Source organism: Theileria equi, chromosome 3 (genome assembly GCF_000342415.1).
Source record: "Theileria equi strain WA chromosome 3, complete sequence".
In the NCBI taxonomy this organism is placed as follows: Eukaryota; Apicomplexa; class Aconoidasida; order Piroplasmida; family Theileriidae; genus Theileria; species Theileria equi.
The window spans coordinates 1697349-1722793 of NC_021367.1; the positions used below are offsets into that span (position 1 = coordinate 1697349).

The following is a 25445-nucleotide window of genomic DNA, read 5'->3' on the forward strand; positions in this document are numbered from 1 at the left end:
ACTCTCAGGCAGGAACAAAATCTCCACTCTGCAGCATGCAAGGGTGATAGAATGTTCCGAGGGAGGAATGATGACCATACGAAGTATACGAAATTCAGTTAATATGCATACTTATGCCACTAGAAGAATGAATGTGAGGATACTAGCTCAAGCATCTAGAAAATGTCAACAATCCAGACAAATAACATGCAATAGTCAACCCACTAACAATAAACACTAGAGTAGACTATAGTACAGAACAAACAACTAACATGAAACAAAAACAACCCAACAAATTAAGACTAACTACTCAGTAGACAAGCTAGTATCCCTAGTAGACAAGCTAGTCTTCCTACTGGAGAGTCAAGGAGCATATCTACTCCATAGAGTCTCATATTTGTCTAACCCAAGGATCTCCTTTAGAACGTTTGTACAACCACCAGCCAAAGCCAATATACCAACAAGAAAATAGTCTAGAGGGGAGTATCTAATGGGAGAGTATACTACAGACGAGTGATTAGAAATGACATTATAGAAGACCATTTCCAGACAGTAACACCTACGGTTCCTACCGTGGCTAGTGTTCCAACTGTTCCTTCAAGAACCTTTCGCAGTGTTGATTTTTCAGCTCCATCACTTTCACGTGACTTCTTTCTCTCAGCCTTAAGCTTCGCCTTTAACTCTTTAAGTTCAGTGAGAAGAGGGGGGACACCTGATTTAATATTTTTCTGTAAATCCACTGTCCATGTAGATGCCTTCGTTTCTCTACTATAATACACATAGTCGTCCCGAGGACCAGCGCTCCTTTTCTCCAAGCCAATAACTAGAAGCTTATTCTTGTCATCGGGGTTAGGTCCATCATAGTATGCTTTTACACTTTTAACAACTAGAGTTTGTGGTATGCCTTGTAGAGGGGAACCGTTATGCTGTAAATTGACTATGAAACCATCTTTTTTCTCTACGGAGTAAGTAAAACTTACGAAACCACTACCTATTCCTTGTTTTATGAATTGAATTGTTTTTGTAGTCTCTCCGGAAGTACCAGAGTAGGTACCAGATGCTCCATTATCAGCATTGGTTTGTCCAAGGTCTATTGTAACAGTTGGTAGTTTAGCCTTTAGAAGCGTTATAATCTTGTCCTTCTGACTACTAAATGGAGATTCTGGCTTCTTACCCTGGGAAACTTCAGTCCATTCATTAGAGTCAAGAGAGATCCTCTCGAACCACTTATTGGATGACAGTGGAAGATAGATCAAGAGTGGGATTCCATCTGATCCTTTTGGGTATTGATAAACATGCACGTTAGATATTCTACCGGAGAGTGTTATTCCGGTCTGTTCTGTTCTTCCATTCTTGAATCCAGAAATATAGCAAGATCCATAAAGATAATGGAAGCAGTATGAATAACTTGTACCATAGGTAGATACTCCAATCCACTTAGAAGTACAATCGGGACACGGATAAGAAATGTAACGGCCATAACTACCCTTCTGTGAAATGTCTATAATGTGAACTCCATTCCTACAGTTTTCCCTGTCAAGTACCCTCTTGAGAGTACTATTGGTTACTTGAGGATCAACTTTCCACTTTTTATCGGTTCTTCCAGTTTTATGAAGTATGTAGTAGGAATGTGCAATACCTGACGCTGGCTTAAGCTCAAGTAGCAGGGGATTAGTATGACCGCTGTCTAACGACCAGAAATAGACACAAACTTCCCTATACTCACTTTCATATACGGGAGGATAAAAAGGTATATTCTTTCCACTAGCTTTTGTAGAAAGGAGTCTTATCCGGGATCCTCCGGTAGGAGCGTGCTTGTACCTTTTGTAGATATTATGTACCTTTCCAGAGTCGGTTACTTCAATTTTAAGGGTTTCATTTATAGTTGGAGCTTTATCAGGATCTCCATTGGCATAGTAAGTGCCATTAGTTCGACTGAGATTTAGTACAAGTTGTTTTAACTTGCTACTAATTTCTTGGAGTTCTTTAGAGAGGTCACTTTCTTGACTAACATCGTAACCAAGTTGGCTCCATTTACTAGAAGTTAAAAGAGGATCTCTTCTTTTGTAGTAGTAATACTTATTTGTGAACCAGGTCTTTTCAAGTCCCACTATTAATGGTACTAGATTACTTTCATCATAACCAAGATAGTATACGGTCACACTTTTTCATAGTAAGCTGAATCTGTTACTCGTATACTATCTTGTTGTTTTCCGTTGTAATATATTCCGCTAATAGAATATGATCTACTGAATGTGTGGATGTATTTCTTGTAACCAGAACTAGGGCTTCCACCAACCTTAGTAAAACTTATAGTATTCTGACAATAATCCTTATAGCTTCCATTGTCCCCTGTTTTGCTAATATCAATGTCTACATATTTTCTTCTGGTACAGGTATGGGTTCTAGCCATCTATCATCTCTATAATCCTCCATCTTCACTCATCACTGTACCACACTAGTTTCCTCCATTCTATTCTCCCCTCATTCTTCCATAGTTACCATCATCTTACTCCCACCTCTCAACTGGTGTGAGCAGAATGGTCAGTACGAATAAATGAATGCCAAACGAGTAATGTACAACTAACTACTCCCTAGACAAGCATACATTCATCCTCCCTCATAACTAGCTCACAGTCAGACTATACACAGAACAAGATGAACATCAATACAACAGTCAGTAGAAATCACTTAGGGTCTATCCAATCATCAACTCCACCAAGTCCATATATCAGTCCACTCAGAAGTAAATGTCTGGACCAGTACTAACTAAAAAATCATGGAACAATCCACCTACAAATATTCAATACACAACATACAATCACTATCAATTCATACCGGTCGTGTCGATGCGCACCCCTATTGTTACCAGTGCAGAGTGAGATATCTGGTGTCGACCTCAAATCTTAACGTCAAATTCATCATCCTTGAGACCCTCTACATTTTTCAAAACCTGTTCCATTCGTTTTTCTCTCTTCACTCTGCGTTCTTCTTCCATCTTCTTTTCTCTTTTTAAATCCATTGCACAAGAATCTTGCATTAGTTCTTGAAATCTCTTTAGTTGCTCTTCATGCTTTGCGACAAGTGCCTGAAATGCAGCTCGTTTGCTACCAGTCTGTTTTTTCATTTCGTGTGCCCATTTAACATTTAGTGCTGTGGAATATCGTTCTAATGGCTGACTTGCCATTGCCACCTTGGCAAACTCTGCAAATACTCTAGAAGGGAAGGATATGAAGGCAACTCCTTTTGTGGGAACAACGTTCATTTCCGTAACAGGACCAAATTTGCTAAATTCATGTAGAAGTGTTGCCTTTAAACTTTCGACAGGGTTTGCTTCTGTGGTATCAACATGTACATCTCCTACAAATAATGTTTTGCAATCCTCATTAAATGATCCTACACCACTCATATCATCTCTATGTCTTGCGTGCCTTTCTCTTCCAAAAATATCAACAGATGGATCAAGCATATACTCGTCCTGCATTTCTGGCAAGCGATGCAAAAAGGCACAATTCTTCCCCTGAGTACAACAACCTTTAGCAAAGAATAGACAAATGTACTGTGTACCAGACGCATCCACGGAATGAACGTTTGTAGCCCTGGTATATCCGCAATCATTCTCTGGGTCGCATTTGTACGATGCAGGTGTAAGTGTTGGCCTTCCATTAACATATTCATTGCGATCACCAGCCCATTTATTGTACCAAATGTTATAATTCTCACTACCCTGTACGTACATGCTAGCTGTGTATTCCTCAATCTGGACCCGCGCAGGTCTTTGCATCCATGCATCCACTTTTGTTTTCTGATGGTCTTCTTCTGTTACTGCAGCTTCGACAGTATCCTGTCCAAGAGGAACTCTACAACCATCCACCAGTTTCTGAAGCTCTAATGAGGCCACAACCTTTGGATCAAGTTCTCCAGATGCGATTTTGTCATTGATTACCAATGGATAGTCTAAACGGGAGTGTATCTCATGAATGGAAGGCACTAGATGCACTTTCACGGTTTACAATGGTATACAAGTGACATGTTCAACAGTCTTTATGCAATAATAGGTCATACAGATCATATACTAGAAACAATGGCGTTTATGGAGTCTTAAATCGAGTGAATGGCATAAATAACCCAGTTATCCACAGACTTGTGGCAAATATTGCACAATTAGTAAATCTTACTATAAGAGTAGAGAAAACGAGTAATTATTTGTAAAAACTGCCACTTACCTGGAGCCTGAGTGTGATCGTCGTTTGGAGCGTCGGATTCCTGTTCGTTTTCCTTCAGGTTTTCCATTTCATATAAAGTTTATACTATACATTAAAGTTTATCTCTATAGGATAATTGAAAAATATTAACTGCGGATGAGCGACCAACACCGGGCAAGTAGGGACAAGGGAGTTATAGATGGTTATATAAACGAGTAAACTAAAATAGTATGAATTTATTCTGCTGATTTTATAATATCGCAAAAGGCTGGTTTGAGAGAAGCTCCACCAACTAGGAATCCATCAACACCGACACAACCAATGAGCTCCTTACAGTTTGATTCGTTCACAGAACCTCCATAGACAATACGAACAGAATCTGCAACCTCCCCAACCTTTTCACGCAAGTAATCGCGAATTATCTACAGAAAAATGTGTAGTGAACGAGTGAATGTTGCTCAATGTTGTTGGAATCAAAGTGCTAGTTGGTAGTCGTGGACGTCTCAGCCTTTACCATTTAGTGTATGTCTAGTGCTTTAAAACAGATTTATAATGTAAAAAAACTGCATTTGTGTACTACGTCCCCCTTGGAGTATCTATATTATCGGAATGAACCGAATTAAAACGTTCCTAGGATTATCCTAGGTTAAAACATTCTTCATTTCTGGAAAGTATTTATCAAACACACATTCATTTTTAGCAACCCATTTGCCATCCACATTTCTATAATACTTATCGCAAAGGACACAAGCAAACTTGATACTAAGGCGGAGCATCTCCAAACCTCCTTTCTTATAGATTACACAGGAAACACATTCACTATCCTGTAGTTTATTAGCGCTACCGAAACTGTCCATGAATTTGTTAGGATAGTTATTGGTGCTCCACACCGATTTGAGTCCATCCTTAACCGCAATAGCAATATACCCAGGCTTGGGATAGAAGTGTCTAGTGGTAATCCCAATAATGTTGGCTTCAAATATAGTACATTCTCTCATGCTTTCATCGGAGGCAAGGTCAATGGTAAAATGAGATAGAAAATCTGAAGGAACCACCCTTCTGGCCATCAGATGAATCATACCCTCAAATAGCTTGCATGTGCCTTTATCACATTCATAATATTTGTTGGAAACACCCGTAGGTGTCGTAGCCACAACAAGAACGAATTCTGATTGATACTTACCGGGGTAAACCTTAGCGTATCCAAAGGTCTCTTCACATCCAGCTGTCCATATACTATTCTTTCCCTTGGCAAGGTTAGATACCTTAACATGCTTATTAGGCACGATTAACTTAGCCGGATTGTAGTTGAACACGTAGTCAAACAATTCACAGAGTAATCCGTCTGGAGGGGAAATTTGCAGAGGAGTTGGGCCAGATGGAGTAGGTAAAAATAGAGGAACAAGCCAGTTTTTCTCATCCATATTTCTCACTCTTACAGAAAACCTTTCTGAGGAAACCCTTTCCCATCCTTGATCAACTTTCTCAAAGGAAGGAAATGAGAAAGCTTCTTCCTTTTTAACATGCAATCTTAATATTTTGTAATTGTCTCTAGAATAAACCTCACAAAAAAAGCATACCTGGTCACACTCTTCCCATATTATCTCATCCCCATCTGTAATTCTGCTCATGTTACCTGACTTTGGAGCCAAGAAGCGATTTTCTACGTTATTCTTGCTAAAGCTATATGAGAGACAATTATCTGCAGATGATAAATCCAAGGTGAATCTAGTCACTGCGTCTTGATTCATCCTTAGTTTATTAATATTCTTTATATAGTCATTTTTTGAACGGTGCCAGCCTTTAGGAGTAGCACAGCGGCTTAAGCAACAGAGGACAGGCATATTTTTCCGGAAACAGCTACAAGAACTGAGTAGATCACCTCTTTCCTTATGCTCCATAAATGTGGTATACGATGAACTATTTTCATCTTCTGCCTTTATGAGTACCATCTTAGGATCTTCAGCCTTGAATAATACTATACAAAATATGCACTTATCATTAGGCGATCCATTCCATACGGGAGTTCCATCATATAGCAGTGTCTGAACTGGATCGTCATGATCCATGATGAATATTCTGGAATGAATTCCATTAATATCTAGGGGAAATGTTGTACCAAAAGCTGGGTAACAAAGATCCAGAACTTTTGGAGATGGAACACCAGATGAATGAATAAACTGATGTTTTGGTTCTCGTTGAGATAGTTCCAGAGAAGCTTCTGTATCACTAAAATCAGGTTTACCGTCTGCAAAAATTTGATTCTCTGTTTTGCTCCCATGTAAAATGCCACCGTTCTTCATAGATTGATACATTTGGGAAAGTAAATCCTGATCAACCTCTTGCCATGATTCACCCACTTTGGCAAAATTTTTGTAGTCAACTTTACCGTCAAAGTGCAGGCACAAGCTAAATAAGCTATTAGTATTACCACTAAATGATTCTACAAATATACAACTTCCTCTATTCGCCTTCCATAGTTCAACTCCAGAGATTGTGATAGATGTAATTCCTAAACCATCTTTGACATAATAATTCCTTCGAAGTATCTCTCCAATTTCCTTATCATGGACACTAATCCTTTTCTCATCAGGGTGCAAGAGATCCAAGGTCAGAAAGGTATCTGGTGGAGATTCCGCAGTTTTAATGGTAGACCTCGGAAAGTAGAGTTCACTAAAGTGCATATCATTTGGTTCTACATTTTTATCCTTGTCTAATGAGGTATTTTCTCTATCTACTCCAACGCTCCTGCAATGATAGAATGAGAAGATATAGAGCGAGTGGAGCAGAAGAGTAATCCTCATCTTCCACCGTAACTTTGTGAAACTACCATCGATAAATTCCGATTTATGTAGAAATAATAGATCCTCTAGTGTATCTAAGAGCGTTTACATGGGTCACCAAGAGCAATCGGAGATATTCATGCGGACCCCATCTGATAGACCGAATACAAGACATGTCGTAATATAGCAAGCGTGAGTTTATAATCTAATCCTAACTGCTCAAAATGTTTGCATTACTATATATCCCGGGAGTAGCTTTATAACTTGTAAAAATACCCCTGTCTAGACCTCCTTAGGCCAAACTAAGCCTTGCAAGTGTGTTTCTCAGAATTTAGACAAGGTAGGTTTCGCTTTAAACGCCGTTAAAATTAAAAACTACAGTAGTTCTACTACTCTACCAAAACTGGTGTCCCTCACTTATTGACATATCCACAACCACGCTATCAGAAACTACCAACTAACACATTTGGGTTCCAAATGATGAGGCTGAGAAACATCAAGCAACAAAAGTAATGCAAATTAGTTTCAACTAACCTTGTGAGCTTCCACAACTTGTTCGGTGGTGGCCACCTTACCGGTACCTATTGCCCATACTGGTTCGTATGCAATGACAATTTTGCTCCAGTCTTTTACGTTTCCTATAAATCCATCGACTTGCCTTGTAATAACCTCAAAAACTTTGTCAGCCTCTCTCTCAGCAAGAGACTCACCAATGCAAACGACAGCTTGAATGGGAGTATCTTGCAGCACCTTTACCTTATCGGCTACAACCTTATCAGAGTCACCGAACAAGGTACGGCGCTCAGAATGTCCAACCAGCGCAGAAACAACTCCACAATCCTGGAGCATATTCACGGATAGTTCACCAGTGAAGGCACCATCCTTGGCCTGTGAAACGTTTTGAACTCCAATGGCATACTTGGAATCCAAGAGAGAAGAGGCATGAGATGTATATATGTTCGGTGGGAACACTACCACTTCTGTAGAATGCGTATGAATACTGTCCTTAAGATAGTTGGTTGATGTATGTTCTAGTGCAATAGCAAATAATAAAAGTACATACCAATCTTACTAGTGTCGAATTCTAGTCCGTTCAACGTCTCGGTGAGTTTTTTTATACTCTCCTTTGTTCCGTTGCACTTCCAGTTTCCTCCAATCCAAATGGACTTCATATTCAGAAAACAGAGAACAGTAAATGTATAAAAATGGTTATTTATCGGAGAGTTACGGTGGTTTGCGCAAAACTGCAGAGCCAAAATAAGTATCTTGTCTAAATAGTCACACCTGCACAGAGATTCCACAAAGTTCCGAGAATACAAAATGATTTTAAGGATAATATTTCCACAACAAAATCATATACGATACATGAACATATAGAGCGCAATTTTCCTGTAGGTAACGTGCTTAACTTACACACTCAAAAGAGCAATTTTATGAAAGCTGCAGATTATCACATAAAATTAAAGTAAATTGTGAACTATTCACGAAGATTCCAGACGTGTTTGAGGCTATTTATCCCAAATGTACCCTCCGGAGACACCACAACAAAATTGGTACAGATGTACCTTGAAAATGCAGATTTAACACCTTAACTACGACGGAGGTGTCTATTATCGCTATAATAGACGATGTATGCGTTCTGTAATGACTGTAAACTTGCCCATTGACCATTATACGTCGGGTAAGCGCCCAGAATGACGCATTCCTGCCGTCTTTTGGACTTTGACACGCTCAAAGCAAGGTGCAAGACGTACACAATTAATCCCCAAGCAATAGAGAAGGTATGAACTGTAACTCATGTCTAACTGTAGTTGATGCATATACCAGTTGTAGATGTGTAAAATGGAAAGTTGAAACCAGATGTTTTTATCGTTCATTGCGATATGATGTTTATACTGTGGTATATACATCTTCTTTACTCTGTATACATGTTTAAAATGCCAAAATGTTGGTGTATTCTTGCTCTAAATATTCACATTTATACACGACTTTTAGGAATCTAGCTACTTCAAGGGCGTTCCAAGAGATGCAGATTCTTATCTGGATATTAAATTAATAGGATTAAATCCAGGGGAATATATTACCCTGGACAAATCCGTCCACTTTAAAGTTATAAGGTGAGTCATTCTCAAAACTATAAACACAATTGCAGAGGCATTGTATCCATAAATGGACATCTTTATAAAGGTTCTATGAGTACTTATCGCAAATATATAATTCCTCCATGGAATCCACCCGAGAGAGTTCTTTCTCTATGTACAGATGGGCATTCAGATTCACGGTGTGGATGTGATGATATACTGTGGAATAACCTATTTGGAGGTTCATGTTGCTCTATAACGGCAGAGTATAAGGGTAATAGAAAGGCTATTAGAGAGATGCTTGAAATAACCGAGGAAAGTAGTGAGCCACAAATGTCCAGTTTCGATGCACATCTAGCAGAATATTACGAGAATGAAGATTTCTCCACCATAGTATCATTTATAGCATATAAGAGTGCATTTGGAAAGATAAGTGTGACATCGGCACTTGGTATAAGGTTCCCATTAAAGGTCATCCCAAAGGAATGGAACGAAACAGCCAAGGATATCCTATTCGCATGTATTAAAGGGGAACGGGCTCCTGTTTTAATGTTACATGGTCCAAAAGGATCGGGAAAATCTACTGCGGCGATTTACATCATAAATTACCTCCTAAATTATTTGGGAAGTGTAGCACTTTTGGATACAGATATAGGTCAGCCTATATCATCTGCTCCGGGACTACTCACACTTACGCTATTTGAAGAAAGTATAACTGTGCCTCCACACACCCTAATAAATGAAATAAAACCGAAAATGTCATGTTTATTAGGGGATGTCAAAGTAACTAACCTATTTTTGATCCTTCGTCACGTTCATAGCTGCTTTAAATTTTATGAAAAACTTGTGGACTCAGACTTTACGATTCCACTAATTATAAACACATTCGGTTGGACAGACGGAATTGGAGGCCACTTACTTGAGTGCATATGTGCAATTACACATGTATCAATGATTCTAAAACTAGAAAATGGTAAACATATAGATCTTGAAGGTGGATTTGAAAACCACGAACATATTGAACGAATATTGAAGGATGTTCTAGAAATTGAACATGTAGAAGAGGTCCATCCTGATCTACCTCTTGATACGACTCCAATGTATGCCGATTTGGTGAACGAAATGGGAGGATCTTTACCGTGGAAAGGGGATAATTGCAGGATTATGAATGGTCCTTCGTACACTCACATCACAGGAGCAATTGGTGAACTAATGGAACGATTTATAAAGAGTGAATTTTGTGATTTCAAAACGTGGTCTTGTTTAGCACCGAGAAAACCATTTGAATGTAATGCATTTGATTTGAGGTGGCTCAGGATGTCCTCATACTTAAATCCTGCATTTGGAGATGCTATTCACTTTCCACAGTTGCAACATGAAGAATTTTTTGGCTCCTTGGAAACGTTCAACTTTAAAACACACATAAAAAGTTCAAAGATGTTTGTGCCACCAAAACAGTTAATTCTGCGTAATGATTTATCATTCGTAGTAATGACTAGAGATTATGCCATCAGGGATATTCAGGAACTTTGTCCTGTAATCAGTGGATCTATTGTTGCTTTATGTTCGGGAAGGTGTGACACTGTATTCTCTAACAAGATTTATTGGAAATGGAAGTTTATAACATTTGCCTATGCTCATTATTTGGATGCAAGCCTGGGAGAAGTTCTCATTTCATATCCAGCGTTTCAAGATGAACGTGAATTAAAATCTGCAAAGATTATTGTAATATGGTAAGTATCTGCATGTTAGATTATCGTAATCCACATGAGTAACCTACTCACATGTTTAGTCCACCGTTGGGATTCGATCCTTTTCCACCAAAACTTTGTAGTTTTAACAAATATCCAAACATGTCTCCAGACAAGTACAACTTGGCAGACAAACCTCAAGACTTTGTATCTTCTCAGGTATGCTTGTGTTATCTCTATGCGCAAACTCCGTACATACACCCATCTACACTTATCTCTTTAAAACCTACACGTTCATGTAGTCGGTACCATTCAGGAGAAATAGTCTTCTACACATGATTGGATCATTTGGAGCAGGAACTTCTGCCCCTACCTCTAGAAGCAATCTTAAGAGACATAGAAGTGATAACTGACTCGTACGTATGTGGCGAGTAATCTCTGCATTTAGCTACCTAACCTGACACTTGTAATTTAATGTTTCTCCTTTGTATTTAATATTTAGGTTAGTTTACGCGCTTCTAATTTGTATATGCAATCTCTGCGTTTTGTGTTATTCTGTATGTCGTTGTTACTTACACACTCAGCTGTCCTGTCTAATTTCTACATTTGGCGTATATTTGTCACGGTAATGGTTCTATCCATAGATTTTTAATATTTAAACTGCAATTTAAGCACTGTGGTTGCTTATATTCCACATCTTTGTCTATTTCGTTCCTCCATTCTCTTTACTGCTTCAATATCTATTATGTATCTATGATATGTGTGATATATGCATAAATTCATCATATTTAGAGACAATGTCGGATTCGAGGACCCCCTTGAGCTTCAGAAGCATGGAATCTACAAACTCGCCGATCTACTCCATGCGTACAAACTACTCCGCAGGCGAAATATCATTATTGGAGGGGGATTCTCTTGTTGTACCCTTTAAGCCTAAGCTTTTAGTGGCAAATGGTCTAAAGAGTGAGCTCTTTAAGCCGCTTATGACGGCTTTGTTTAAGGGGAATAAACTAAAAAAAGAGTAAGTTTACTATTCATCATACACATTCATTATGTGAATAAACAGGACCATATTAAACACTGACTTGGAGAGTCTATGTATTGCAATTTTGGAGACTGCAAGAATGGAGGAGTCTCCATTTCGTATGGTTGGTTACCATATAAAGGGTCTTTGTATAATATTATCGCATAAATTAAAGTTTTTGTCTCAAGATCTGACAGCATATATGAAACGAATTTCAACAATGGACAAGATAAAGCAACCAGAAAAGAGAACAAAATACTATGAATCAGACGATGAGTGTGTAGTTGTAAGAAAAAGAAAGAGAAAGTTAAAGGAAAAGGAACAGATTCCTAGGCTAGAGGATAAGTATGATGAAGAAGTGGACATTCCAATTGAACGTATAGAAATGCTTCAAATGATGAATTTGGGTATAGGAATGGGAATTGGTACAGAACTTGCCTTTTATGACGCGCAAGAACATACGAATATGGACAGAGTACAGACTGAGTTATCACCTCTTGTTTTAGAATATTTCAAAGAATTTAGCTCAATCACCAGTATGGAAGACTTGTATAATTCCGAATTTGCAGTGAACGAAAAGAGCAAAAACTGGTTGGATTTTGATGATTTACGCATGTTAACATCACCATTTAAGCTTAATGCATATTCTTATACTCCAACTCCTGTTTCTACAATCGTAGCAAGCAGTGTGGAACGTTCGGAAAAAAGTTATGAGCTAGACTGGAGTATTTATAACGATCCATTGAATTATGCAAATAGAAGTGATTCAATCAGTTACGCAAGAACTATTGATACGTGGAGTGAACCTACAACACTTGCCCTTCCTGCTGCTCCGTCTAGGATGTCTATAGGTGATTTAACAATGATAAAGAGCGACCACAAATATGATAGGAGTGTGCAAATGAAAAAATCTATACGAAAAAAAGGTGTACGCAAAATGAAATTTTTTGCGCTTGAGCCTCCAAAGAACAACTCTTCAGGGATTACAAAGGACTCGCCTAGACGAAACACTACCATGCTAGAAAAAGGGGAAATCATCCTGAGAGAACCCGCTTGGAAGGATACAATTTTGAGAGATGTCTCTCAAAAAGGAACGACATTGAAGGAAACAATAAATCAGGCTGTGGAAAGCTTATACTCTAAATATATTGGTGGTACAGAAAAGGGTGTAGCGAAGGAAAAAAGTGATATTGAAAAAATAGTTAGACGCATAAATCAAGCAGAAAAAAGGGTAGAACCACAAAGAACAGTTCAACCCATGAAGAATACAACTTACATGGATAATCTATCTAAAAGTGAAGAAATTGGAACTGTTCAAGTATTGGATGCTTACCGAGAACACTTTAGAGAAACCCAATCTGATGTCGTTAATTTTGGTAGTATTACAAGGGGGTATAACAAGAGAACTGCTTCTCTAGTTTTCTTTCGGACATTGATACTTGCAAATTCAAGTTTTGTAAATTTGGAACAAATGGGAGATATCAAGATCGCTCCAGGGGTAAGTTGTATATTTAGGCTATTGGTATGTGAGCTCTATGAGTGGCCCATGGTACTAGTTACAATGGTGACTCAAGGGGGAATTTTAGTCATGAATGGGTATAAAAGGTGGGTATTGAGTAACTGGATAAATGAGTTAAATATGTAATTTAATTCAGGCACCCTGTTTCCAGCGGTAGTTTAACAGGCAAGATTGGCCTCATTGTGATTTACTCTCTGGAGTAATGGTGAATACGGACAGAAAACGTTTCCAAAATGCATCAGCCTCAAGAAACCTTGGATAATATACTGAAAAGGCGTAAGGATTTCTTAGGTGATCCTGGTTAAACTTCTCAATAAATGCTCCTTATGGATATAACGCAGTAGTTTGACCTCAAATGATTCTTGAAAAGTAACTGGAAGCACGTCCTAATGCCAAATGGCAATTCTGCTACTGCCGGTAGCAATGGGTGTATCACATTTTGTTTCTGTTACGAGAGAGCATTTCCATGAATCCACGTATCCGTCACAGGCTGACTATCATAAATGGGCCCTTATGCAAATTTTCTTCAAAGACAAGTAGGCTACTCTAGGGAAACTTGAAAATTTGTTATATCCCCTCCCTTGTGTCACCATTTGTAGCTTAATCATACCTACCTGCGTAAAGTATAGCTTGCTGTTTCACATCTGTTATTGCATAATCTCTGTATATAAATGGTAATACAAACTATTTAGAAACGCTTCTGGGAACCAGTCGTGGCAAAGGAAGTGGTGACCAAGTAGACAAGATATTCCGGGCACAATCAAACGTTGCTGTGGGACACACTGCTGCATATCAACGGATTCCACACCTAAATCGTAGTTACGAAAGTGATACACATTTTATAAGCACACTAGTTTGGCGATGTGTATGGATGGGGCGTGTACCCCCAGTGAGCTATGGCCAATTTCTAGGCCAGGAATCGCACTGTGAGTTAAACCCGAAGGGTAAATATGTACTTTGTGATTTACAGTTCGTAAAGTTTTGCCTTCGCCTACTAGCGCCCTTCGTTTACGTTTTTTGGTTCGTCCACACAGGCTGCAAGATCGGTCCTGTGCTCGTTAATTCTGGGATTTACGCGCTCACCCTCTCCAGTACGTTGGGTGTATCGCAGATTTAAACGTTTTGGTGTATATACTGTGGGTAGGTCACCCGTTTGGCAGGTAATCACCAATATTTAAGCCTCTGGAAGTCATAGGGACAATTTCCAGAGACAACAAGTCATTTTTGTAGACCACAAGTGTCTAAAATCTATATAGGATTTATCGACAATAAGATGAGTTCTCTATTGCGGATCACTCCCTCGGATACTATAGAGTTCCCTCTTGTCTTGTACACTCCACTAAATGCCTCCTTGAAGCTCGAAAATGTTTCATCAGAACATGTTGCTTTCAAGATAAAGACCACGACGCCAAAAGGATACTTGGTGCGTCCGTCTACCGGAGTTATAAAGCCAGGGGATGTGCAGACGGTACAAATTATACTACAGCCACTTAGCGAAACCCCAAAGGTTATAAATGACCGCTTTTTGGTACAATATACAGTAGTGGCAAATGATGATCCCATTTCCAAGGACATGTGGACCACAGTTGCCAAGTCCGCAATACAAGATCAGAGACTCAGTGTATCGTTTATCAAAGACCCAGGACTAAATATACAGTCGGGAAACTCCCCGTATGGGATTCCACCCAAAATTGCTGCAAGGTTGATAACTCCACAGTCGTCTAATGTGGATCTGCCAGGTTTGTTCATACATACACACTAGTATAATAATGTTCAGAGCTACGTCAAAAGTATGATGAACTGGTTCAATACTGCCTTTCCGTCGAAAAACTCAAGTCTAACATTTTAAATGAAAACGAACAGCTGCGACAAAAGTTACAAATGGGACCAAATGACTCAATCGGAGGTAAAATTGCACTTGAAGTGTGGCACATTCCGGTATTTATCATACTTGTAATCATTCTTCTCAAGGCCCTTGGGCACTTTTAGTAACGCTGTATTTTATAATGCTTGGACGCTACACATAGTCTATGGTTCACGCTTCTTGATTAGCGCAACTCTGGATCTCTACCGTGTTTCCCAGTCTCTGGTTGTTGCCTGGCAGTCCTGATGGTGATTCCATGTGGCCATACCGTCACTCAATATTTTCCACCAAAATGGGAGATATTTATATGGACGAGTTTGGAGAAAACTTTGGAATTGATGAATTTGCAGAGGAGGAAGAATATGAGGAGTATGACGACGATGAACAGCATAGAGTAGCAGACGTCGACATCATCACCGACCCAGCTGAATTCAAGGCACAAGTAAGTCCTAAATTCATGTTTTTTGCATTCTAATGTGCTGTTTGTACAAATTTCTTGCATTCATACGCCCATTCTCCTCCATTCACGCCATGTTGTTTCATTTGCTCACATTTCGCATTGTAAATTCGTAATTTCTCGGTTTTTTGGTCCTTTACTTTTCATTTAAACATTAAATTATTACAGATTGACAATGCTCACAGAATAACGAGCCCTTACTTGACAAAGTACGAAAAGGCGCGTATAATTGGGACAAGAGCTCTTCAAATCAGCTTGAATGCACCAATCACGATACCAATCGATTCTACAGATGCTGGAGATGATGGTATGCATTCTGTGGGAGACTTTGGAGACACACAAACAGCTGCAATTGATCCGCTCATTATAGCGGAAAGGGAACTCTACCAGAAAACGGTCCCATTTATCGTAAGAAGATATCTTCCAAACGGAAGTTATGAGGACTGGAGAATTGAAGAACTCATTATCGACTAATGCAGTGGAGATAAAAGGTGGAGTATCCAAGAATTGTCATTACAACTCAGAATACTTTGACGGAATGTTTAATAAAGACTATGAAAGTTGAATTATTACAAAACCTGATATACATGGTACCTTTGCTAATTGGTGGGATTCATTCTCTGTATCCCCTTATTGTTATTTACAATTCATGTGTTTATCCGTGCCATTAACCATAGGTGGAGAACAATGACCATGGTCTATGCGCAAACTACATTATTACTACCCTTGGTGTCTGTTCAAATGCCCTTAAATAGTGCCAGCTATGAGGCATTTGAAGGAACACAGGCTCATAAACCAGAACTGCATTCAGATATTCCACCATCTGGCTACATCCCTAAACTTACTATCCATATAAAAAATAAAAGCACTGATTCCAGGCAAGAAAACTGGCGCAAGGTATTTCCATTTCAGCACCAAAGTTCTGTTAAAACCGCAAACATCTGCATGGTATGTAATAAAAATGAAACAAATTAAAACTGCAGAGTCATGAAAATACTGCATTTATAGTGGTGCTTAATTGAAAAATGTTCGCCACAACTATATATCGTGAACTATCTTCATTACTGTAGGATTTTTCGTCTTAGGAGGATTGCTACTATTATCAGTGTCATCAGAATACACAATAAAGAGGTACTCCTTCTTGGTCTGAATCGCTCCTCTTAAATCTGTAGTTAAAGCTGTCTTGAATTCGGAAAGAGATACTTTCGTAGCATTCCAAGTCCAAAACCAAAAGGCCCTCAGATTACCACAATGCTTTGTAGGCCAGTTTTCTCTATCATTTTCATGTTTTTGGTATGTTCTCATATATCCATCTCCGATAGAAGAAAATATGATCTGTGTGAATGAGTAGCAAGACGAATTTACAGTAGACATTGTAGAATTCCTTTTCTTTCCCTGCACAGGTGCCCCGTTACTTCCGACTGCATTGGCGACTTGTACACAGAAATCATATAAAATGGTTAAGATCCAAAGTAAGCATGTATTTCCAGTAATTGCCTGCGATATTTTCCAGTCTGGGTAATGAAGACCGCATATAAAAAGAGCTGCACAAAGAATCTCGACAATGACACATAGCGAACATCCATGCCATATCTGGTTCTCACTCCATTTTACATCTGGACCCTTACCAATTTTTGACAAGCATAAAAGGGTCAATGGTGGCACGGAACCTGTGAATAATGTTGTTAAATAAATTCCATGGCCATCACTTCCTGCAAGCTTATAGGGTGCAATAGAAGGATAAACTAGATTCTGCATTCCATATCCTATTCCAGACATGAGAATTGGATGCCATGCCTGTTTTAATGCCGTAAAAATATCACTATTACTGCCTTCACCACTACCAGCAGTAGCATGTTGACCGCTTTCTTGGATACTAAATCCATATCCAACAAACCATAGCATAAGAGTTAATCCTGCCATAGATACTGCGATTACAAGTTGCCAAAAAACCAGCCAGTAGTGTGTGTTCTGGAGACGAAAATATCTCCAAATAAATAGAAATAATAAGTGATAAAGTGAAACCCAAATTCCAGCTAGAGGAAATGAAACAATGAGAAACGAAATATTATCTGACATGACCTTAACAGCGGTGATAAAGATTAAACCCATTATCAGAGACATGGTTGTTATAACCCAAAAATAAAGTGTAAGATGACCCTGATTACCTCCTGTGTAGTATGTTAATAGCATCATTAAATACGTTGCCAAAACTGAGAACATCAGGGTTGAGTTGATCTCACCCATTATCTTTCCGCAGAAAATATCGTACGTTGTCATTGCCATAACTCCAACAAAGGTCCATAACTTGAATGTGATGATCATCCTATTAATGTATAGACCCAAACAGTGTTGTGGAATCTTAAACCTCGAAATCGTAAACTTACCAGAGGAAAAGGCGATATGAGGTGTTTGGCATATGGTAAGACCAAACAACAGAGCGGCGGCGCTTCTGATACCCTTCTTACCATCATCGCCATTTTCCTTAGATTTACTCATCCTTACAAGGACTTGATTTAAATTGCGATAAAGGTATTAAACATGCTGTGAAATTCTATTTAATACGTAAATATACAAAATACAACCCTGTCTAAAACAGAAATGAGACGAATCACGAATATGCTAAAATCAGCCATCGTGAATCCCGACAGAAGGAACTGAGGATACAGTTCCAACAGACGTGAAACTATGGTACATTAAAAATGAAGCTAAGAAGCGTGATCGACTCAGAAAAGAAGATTCCAGACCCCATAGGTAAATCATAGATCAATTAGTAGGGGACTAGACACCTTTAATACTTCAGATACATAGGTTATAATGCTTAGTTTGATTACACTATTGTGATCGGTGAGTGGAAAGTAATGCCCCTAGCTTGTCCAACGAACCACGAGATGGTCTTTGGAATAGATTAAGAATTCATGGCTAATAATGCCCCTGGAAACACTTTTGTGCTAGTATACTCATCCAATTTCTTTTTTATATGTATAAATAGATCTGAAACGATAAAGCATACATTCTACCCTTAGTTCTGGTCCAGGGCATTCCTCTTGTAGTAGCATCTCCTTCTTCATGACCAGTGGGCATAATTGCAGTAACTTTTGTGAAATAAGACTTCTAGCTTAGTTATTGGTGAATTAAAGATTTGAACACTTGTGTTTCCCACTGGAACTGAGGGGCTAACTGCAATTTCCTCCTTTGGCTTTATGGACATTTCATTAGTTTGACAGAGGGTTCTCTTCCAATGTCGTGTCTTTGCACTTTATTGTATGTCTCATCTTCTGTAGTTTCCCTTTTGGATAATTCTCACGGGCTGATAACCAGAGACAACCATGAACCAGTAGTAAAGGCAGCTTCGTTGGTTTTTTATGCAATAGATTGAAGTCTATATAATTAGATTCGGAACGTTTAAAGTTGAATGGATCATATCTATTTATGAATGCATAGATACACGTGATATGCAAAACTACCAAGTGTTTCTAATACCATTTGGTACAGAAACTAGGGAATCTTGAACAAAAACTACCCATAGTAATATTAAATACTGCATTTTGCGCACATTGCTGTGAGCCTCGAATGGTAATTTTCTACATTCCAAATTCTTGAATTTTACAAGATATCATTTCAAAGATCCAACCAACTCAAATTTTATAGGATGTTTTTGAAGGGATGGGAATTGTGACATATCCTAGGAAGTCCTCAGCTCCACAAGTTTTTCTATATATGTTTCCTTAGAAATTTGTTTCCATGTCTCTGCCTTTTCAAAATGTACGTACTTGAACTGAGCACAATCCTGAATGAGTAGTGTAATTAGTAGAGGAATGCTGTCCTTTGAATACACTACTACATCAACAGCAACTTCTCCACCATAAGCTTCCCATATTATAACTCCAGAATCAGCGATGGAAATGAAGGTGTCGTCCTTTTTTAGATAATATATTGTACGAGAAATAGGAGGTTCAGCTTTGTGAGATATGTAGACAAGGTTTCCGATATTAGAAATGTCAAGTTTAACTAGCATTCTGGAGCTTTTATCGGAACTATCACCGCAACATCCAAGTCTTGAGATAATTAGGAATAAAATGATTTGGCGAATAATAGCACTCATATTAAGCAAATTAATAGTTGGCCTTCAACAAATTTTGTCTATATAACACATGGGGTCTCTTGGTTTATGGTCCCTAATATACAAATATCTTCCTAACTACAGCAATCTGGAAGTACTGATGCAACAGGATTTGAATTTTCAAACCTTTTGTACGAAATGAGAAAAATATATGAGGACCTTTCTGCATGCACGTGATATGATATTTTAAGTTCCCACTTAAGTATTATAATAATGAAGTCGTCGTATACTTAAAATAGGCTACTCATTTGGCTACTACAATTTTAAAGTAGATTATAAAAATGTTCATCTATCCGATGTATTATACGAGTAATGTGAATTTATTCCGTCCAACTTACATATGGTAGTATCTTAGGATGAGGGAGAAAGGATTCGTATTTCTTCCTTGTACCATAATTCTTTACTATAATGATATAAAAGCATTAAAACTCATTCTCAGAGGATATATTTAGACATCAAGGAGTATATTACATGAAAAGGCTTGGTAAATATGTATAGGTAATTTAAATCAGTTATCTTCCCTATCATCGACTTGGGGTGTTAAATCCATATGTATTGGAAAATTCCAAAATTGGAATGAATTATATCGTTCATCTTCACAAGATTTATGAAAATTTGAACTTATTGGAGGAAACATCAATTCTGCGATTTCACTCATCGTTTCATACGTTCGTGCGTAGTTAGAATTTACGTGTTTGATGATACCACTAGTGTTTATTATAAATACTCTACTTTCCGGAACGCCAACTGAAACGTAGGCTCTGTGATCTGAAGAGTTATTTCCAAACCCTGCATAAAAGGGATTATGATCCGAGGCGAATAGATTCCTAATATCTCTAAGTGCAGGAATCTTGAACATGTATGCGCTTTTTGTAATAACTTCTCGTTTAAATGAAGATAAAAGTCTGTCCGGAGATAAGAATAGTGGCCCATCTGGAAGTTTTTCCTTATCATTTTGTGTTAATCCAAAAAGGTATTCTCGTGTATAATCTGCTTGTCCAATTGCCCTAGCAGTGAGATAAAGCACATAATATCCATTTGCTCTAATCTTGGAAAAGAGTTCAGCGACACCAACATGAGACCAATCCCTACCTAGAATTGGCATGATATGTCCCAAAGCATCTGATTTAGTGATTGTTCCATCTACGTCTGTAATTACAATTTGTGCATCCGATGGCCACAGATATATCGTTGCACTTACGCTCTTAGTTCCCTGAAGTACCGATGAGACGGTAAATGTTATCTTATTTGCTCCCAACTTGAGATTAAGTGATTCTAGTTGTTCAGATGTCGGCCTCAATGATATTTTATATCTCTTCCTAGATACAGGTTTGGATGAGCGAAATAATTTGTACGGATCCGGGATACCCAATGATTTAAATGTTGAATCTCCCTGTCTATATGTATCTGTTGGAGGTTGTTCCCTCGTTTCGATGTATATACCATTTTCACTGTCTTTAGAGGCCTGCAAAGACATCTTTAGTAGTTTCTCTATAGACCCTATCGACAATGGCTTATTAAAAACAATCCATGAAGCCAAAAGTGGAAGTGCAATTTTAGATTGATAATATGGTGGCCTACCATCAAAGCAAGCCACCAAAGACTCATGATACCAAAGTGATGGATCGTTGTCTAATCTTTCCCAATCCACTAGATTTGCCCTAAAAAGTTCGCTATTTAGGTGGTCATCTTGAGAGCTTAACAAATGACCGCAAAGGGAAAATTGCAGAATTTTATCTGTGGTAGTTTCGGTTGTTGTCCTTCTGGGAATATCACCCCAATTCCAGGACCAAGACTTTGAGCCAGAGTCGACATCTACACTTCTTGATGTCTCTTTACCATCAAATGCCATGTCATTGGGTATAATTTTATACGTGTTGCCCTCAGGATCTTTATCCTCCGAATTCATGTTTGACATAGCCGGGATTGATTGCATAATTTTTTCAGAAACTTGTCTGGTTAGCGCTTCTGGATTCACCACCTTGCTATTGTATGCGCAATAACCATAGTCCATCATTCCAGAGCGTTCATCCTCTGACAAAACATCAACTGGAGATCTAGTAGAAGAATCTGGTGACATTTCTATGAAATCAGCATCCTCATCGTCCGTCTCTTCTCCAAAGAACGCCTCTCCAGCTGCACCAAGTTTCATGGTCAGGTCAGAGAGTTCATCATTTACATAAATTGAGACTGTTTTTTCACGGGACTTTAGTAGTTTGGCCTTTCCAAAGCGCACATGGAATGGAGTAGATCTGTAGACCCATTTTTCGGCGGACTGACCTTGATCGTCATCTATAACCTCCTTGTGCCTAACACAAATGATGTCAATACATCCGGAGAGTGTCGCCTGGTTAAAATCCAGGACAGAAACCACTCGACTACAAAGTTTCTCCCACATTATCGAAAAAATGCTGATCGATCCTTTATTCGCCCATATTAAACACCCTTGCACTTTCTAGTATATCCTAATAAAGTGTAAAGTGCAAACACCTGTGATGTGAGCTCATACATCAAGTGTGGCTGTACTGGAGCTCGCCTACGGTATGCACAAGTATCACAAAACAAATAATTTGCAAAAAGTTTAACACACTGTTTAAATTTCCTCGTATTTAATAGTTGTTTTAATTCAAGCATACGCTCCAGAAACTTTCATTATGACTAATTGCGGTCGTCCACAGACTCTTGATGCATAGATAACTATATCCTTCCCCGATGTTACCCATTTAACTCCTTTTTGTAACATAACGAAGCTTTATCTAGATTTAGCTCATGGAATCTGAGACGATGTCATTTGGCCATAAACGAATTGAGGCAGAAAAAATAGACGACCTGCCACAACTGAAGTCATAACGCTTTACTTAGCAATAAATGGTATATTTAATAGGTTGTTCGTATGCCATTGTCCTACTCTAGCCCATGTTTCGCCTCAATTTTGTGTGTATAGTGTCGACCTGACTTGTCCATCCCATATTCACCTAATATCTGCACACATTTCTGAAATTTGCTAAATTACGGCCGTAAAAACGTAGATCCAATAATTTTCTGTGCCATAGGCTCACTTGCGATTACGCGACATCCATGTGAAGGCTCAATGTATACGATTCTTGCGTGTATCTGATTATTGGGACTAAAATTAGCTAATCATGTTTATAATGGAAGATATTTTTAGAAATTGCAAATAAGATGTCAGAGGTGTACGTAAATCGCAAAACAACGTCACTCGATTTTGATGCATCCACTAAAAACGGATCAAGCTTCGATGCCTTAGAGTGTATACTTACAAGCAGAGATGAAACACTAGATCCTAATCCAAAAAATGTAGATTTTATCACATTAGAGGTATTTTGCCCAGATATTTATACACATTGTCTTATCTACAAAAATTCCATACACACTCTGTTTTAGAGCATGCTTGTTGATGCTGCAACAAGTAGAGACTTGGAATCATTCAGAAAAATTGTATTGCCACTGGTAGAACTTGGTCAAATCTCGAGGTTGGATTCCATCAATGCACTTCATTGGGGTATTTCTATATTTCATCCTTACACATTTTTCAGCTTGTTACTCTGGCTTCGTAGATCTTGTTAATATTCTTTTAAACTCTGGCTGTGATCCGCATTACCCCGATGATATCAACTTGGAGACTCCAATTTACTTTGCCATAAAGGCTTCAAATGTATATATTGTACATTTGTTGGTAGAAAGATATGGAATACCCATTCTTTGTCATGAAAATCGTAAATTTATGTCCCCATTTATAACAGCAGCTTCGGAGTTTGTTGAAGATAATGTCGTTGAAACACTCCATATCTTGGAATACCTTTACTTGGCTGGCGTTTCCTTGGAAGAACAAGATGGACAGGTAATAATTTACACGTAACTCTATATTGTTTAGGGAAGGACAGCATTGATGCATGCAAGCAGAAGGGGTTCTTCTGTTGTAGTTCAGTGGTTGCTAAGTCGAGGAGCAAATATGAACCACAGAGATCATTTAGGAAATTCAGTACTTCATCATGCTTGTACTAGTGGTAGCGAAGATACATTGATGTTGCTATGTAAAAATGGAGCTATCAAGTTGTTGCATTCTAAAGCAATTGCAGCCACTATTAGAGAACAAACTCCTTTGGGAATATCATTGATGAAGCGAAACTACCTGCAATTCGCTATTTTACTGGTATTTATCACACACTTGAAATATATTATTATAGATTTGGTCATTTCAGTATAATATAACTGGAAGAATATTTTCTTTAAGGAGCATGTATCCGGTGTACTATTGGATTATATCTTTTTTGAACCTGTTTTTCTTCGTGAAGCTATATGGTAATGATCTATATAGAGGAACTATTCTAGATTACTGGATAATTAGCTGGATAGCCTCACAATGTTTTTGGTTTGCAAGTAGGTTTATGACTTCTACATATATAAACATATAGCGTATGTGAGTGATCCAGGTGTTGCAAGAAAGAACCTTGTAGTATCGCAAAAGGACCGTGTGTCAAAGTATGTTTTGCGTGTATAGTATGCATTTTCATATAGAGAATTTACTCAAGAATCACTCTACCCAGTTCAAAAGGATGATTTGTACGAAAGTATGCTGAGTGAATTAGAAAATGAACAGTTGATGGTAAACTACAACCTATACAAAATTACTGGAGAAAGCTATCTTTTAAACTTTTGGTTCCCTCATAACGAATTTGAATCGGATTTGTTAAAGGAACCTCTTAATGGCTACTATGAATCTCATGCCTATTTTGAAAACCCAATCAAGGAACGGGTTCAAACATGTAGAGTTAATGCTGCGCACATACAAACGGAGATGAGAGCTTTATATGCTCATGTGGCACTAGATAGACAATCAAAATCTACATATGCTGATCACATTTTGTACAGAAATATTTGCGTTCACCCTGACACATACAGGGATGTTTATAGAAATATCTGTATAACGTGCAACATGGAAAGGGCAAGCAGATCACATCACTGTGGAATTTGCGGGAATTGTGTGATGTAAGTATTTATATGAATTTATACATTGAACCTCTTACATTTTTTACAGACATCAAGACCATCACTGTGCATGGGTTGATAATTGTATTGCTAGAAATAATCAGAGATCCTTTTTCCTCTTTCTCACATTTTTATTTGCCACGTTCGTTCAAACACAATATATACACATTGTCTATCTCTACTGCGAAAAGGATTGGCACTCACTATATGCTCTGTGTATACTTGGTGTTGATGCTGGTAATGCAGTTTTGCTGGCCTTTGTAGTATACTTGTGGGCTAGGACGATAAGGTCCATGGTAACCGATGTTACATTTTACGAGTATCTAAAGAAACCATACTATATAAGGAAAAAGTTTAAGAATACGCAAGGATCTTTATGGGACTTTTCAAATACTTCAATGAGAAGTGCTACACATAACATTTTAAATTTCTGGACTTCCAGACACTACTAATAACGTGTGGGTGTGTATCATGTGTGGACAGTTTATATAATGCTGCTATATTCTGGTATTGTTGATGCTCTGGATCCTAATTTAAGTTATCCCCCGCATCTTTCTTGCGTAGATGTTCCAGATTTTGGAGGGGTTCCGCCAAATGAGCAGTTTCGACATAAATGGCGTTCCTTTCCGCTGAAACTGAAGGAATCGCTATTTGTAAAGGATATTTTATATATTTTAAGTGGAATAGATGGGAATTTATTCGGTGTACG

General features: G+C 38.3%; 13 protein-coding genes across 13 annotated transcripts; 6 read left to right on the top strand and 7 right to left on the bottom strand.

Moving 5' to 3' along the window:
• Nucleotides 1-482: 482 nt before the first annotated feature.
• On the bottom strand, nt 483-2151 carry BEWA_008400 (hypothetical protein; the record flags this gene model as incomplete). The annotated part of the gene is made up of 2 exons (XM_004831039.1): nt 483-2089; nt 2136-2151. 2 exons carry the CDS (start codon nt 2149-2151, stop codon nt 483-485), a joined length of 1623 nt encoding a protein of 540 aa, XP_004831096.1.
• Nucleotides 2152-2815: 664 nt separating this feature from the next.
• BEWA_008410 (hypothetical protein) lies at nt 2816-4323 on the bottom strand. The gene is made up of 2 exons (XM_004831040.1): nt 4206-4323; nt 2816-3936 (listed from the first exon to the last, which is right to left on the bottom strand). Exons 1-2 carry the CDS (start codon nt 4270-4272, stop codon nt 2879-2881), a joined length of 1125 nt encoding a protein of 374 aa, XP_004831097.1. The 5' UTR covers nt 4273-4323; the 3' UTR covers nt 2816-2878.
• Nucleotides 4324-4825: 502 nt separating this feature from the next.
• Nucleotides 4826-6988, bottom strand: BEWA_008420 (hypothetical protein; the record flags this gene model as incomplete). The annotated part of the gene is made up of 1 exon (XM_004831041.1): nt 4826-6988. The coding sequence occupies one exon, from the start codon at nt 6986-6988 to the stop codon at nt 4826-4828; it is 2163 nt and encodes a 720-aa protein (XP_004831098.1).
• A 504-nt stretch (nt 6989-7492) lies between these two features.
• On the bottom strand, nt 7493-8139 carry BEWA_008430 (triosephosphate isomerase, putative; the record flags this gene model as incomplete). Its single annotated transcript, XM_004831042.1, has 2 exons — nt 7493-7947; nt 8031-8139. The coding sequence occupies 2 exons, from the start codon at nt 8137-8139 to the stop codon at nt 7493-7495; spliced, it is 564 nt and encodes a 187-aa protein (XP_004831099.1).
• Nucleotides 8140-8912: 773 nt separating this feature from the next.
• On the top strand, nt 8913-10785 carry BEWA_008440 (hypothetical protein; the record flags this gene model as incomplete). The annotated part of the gene is made up of 3 exons (XM_004831043.1): nt 8913-8918; nt 8963-9084; nt 9120-10785. The coding sequence occupies 3 exons, from the start codon at nt 8913-8915 to the stop codon at nt 10783-10785; spliced, it is 1794 nt and encodes a 597-aa protein (XP_004831100.1).
• Nucleotides 10786-10901: 116 nt separating this feature from the next.
• On the top strand, nt 10902-11152 carry BEWA_008450 (hypothetical protein; the record flags this gene model as incomplete). The annotated part of the gene is made up of 2 exons (XM_004831044.1): nt 10902-10958; nt 11042-11152. The coding sequence occupies 2 exons, from the start codon at nt 10902-10904 to the stop codon at nt 11150-11152; spliced, it is 168 nt and encodes a 55-aa protein (XP_004831101.1).
• A 384-nt stretch (nt 11153-11536) lies between these two features.
• Nucleotides 11537-13408, top strand: BEWA_008460 (hypothetical protein; the record flags this gene model as incomplete). Its single annotated transcript, XM_004831045.1, has 2 exons — nt 11537-11760; nt 11806-13408. 2 exons carry the CDS (start codon nt 11537-11539, stop codon nt 13406-13408), a joined length of 1827 nt encoding a protein of 608 aa, XP_004831102.1.
• Nucleotides 13409-14203: 795 nt separating this feature from the next.
• On the top strand, nt 14204-15271 carry BEWA_008470 (vesicle-associated membrane protein, putative; the record flags this gene model as incomplete). Its single annotated transcript, XM_004831046.1, has 2 exons — nt 14204-15021; nt 15060-15271. The coding sequence occupies exons 1-2, from the start codon at nt 14556-14558 to the stop codon at nt 15269-15271; spliced, it is 678 nt and encodes a 225-aa protein (XP_004831103.1). The 5' UTR covers nt 14204-14555.
• Nucleotides 15272-15438: 167 nt separating this feature from the next.
• Nucleotides 15439-16077, top strand: BEWA_008480 (DNA-directed RNA polymerase subunit I, putative; the record flags this gene model as incomplete). The annotated part of the gene is made up of 2 exons (XM_004831047.1): nt 15439-15588; nt 15772-16077. 2 exons carry the CDS (start codon nt 15439-15441, stop codon nt 16075-16077), a joined length of 456 nt encoding a protein of 151 aa, XP_004831104.1.
• A 564-nt stretch (nt 16078-16641) lies between these two features.
• On the bottom strand, nt 16642-18102 carry BEWA_008490 (hypothetical protein; the record flags this gene model as incomplete). The annotated part of the gene is made up of 1 exon (XM_004831048.1): nt 16642-18102. The coding sequence occupies one exon, from the start codon at nt 18100-18102 to the stop codon at nt 16642-16644; it is 1461 nt and encodes a 486-aa protein (XP_004831105.1).
• A 1186-nt stretch (nt 18103-19288) lies between these two features.
• On the bottom strand, nt 19289-19708 carry BEWA_008500 (signal peptide-containing protein; the record flags this gene model as incomplete). The annotated part of the gene is made up of 1 exon (XM_004831049.1): nt 19289-19708. The coding sequence occupies one exon, from the start codon at nt 19706-19708 to the stop codon at nt 19289-19291; it is 420 nt and encodes a 139-aa protein (XP_004831106.1).
• A 526-nt stretch (nt 19709-20234) lies between these two features.
• On the bottom strand, nt 20235-22242 carry BEWA_008510 (LNS2 Lipin/Ned1/Smp2 domain-containing protein; the record flags this gene model as incomplete). The annotated part of the gene is made up of 1 exon (XM_004831050.1): nt 20235-22242. The coding sequence occupies exon 1, from the start codon at nt 22122-22124 to the stop codon at nt 20235-20237; it is 1890 nt and encodes a 629-aa protein (XP_004831107.1). The 5' UTR covers nt 22125-22242.
• A 667-nt stretch (nt 22243-22909) lies between these two features.
• BEWA_008520 (zinc finger protein DHHC domain-containing protein) lies at nt 22910-25190 on the top strand (the record flags this gene model as incomplete). Its single annotated transcript, XM_004831051.1, has 8 exons — nt 22910-23065; nt 23132-23249; nt 23284-23588; nt 23622-23900; nt 23935-24127; nt 24163-24229; nt 24266-24736; nt 24786-25190. The coding sequence occupies 8 exons, from the start codon at nt 22910-22912 to the stop codon at nt 25186-25188; spliced, it is 1992 nt and encodes a 663-aa protein (XP_004831108.1). The 3' UTR covers nt 25189-25190.
• Between the last annotated feature and the right edge of the window lie 255 nt (nt 25191-25445).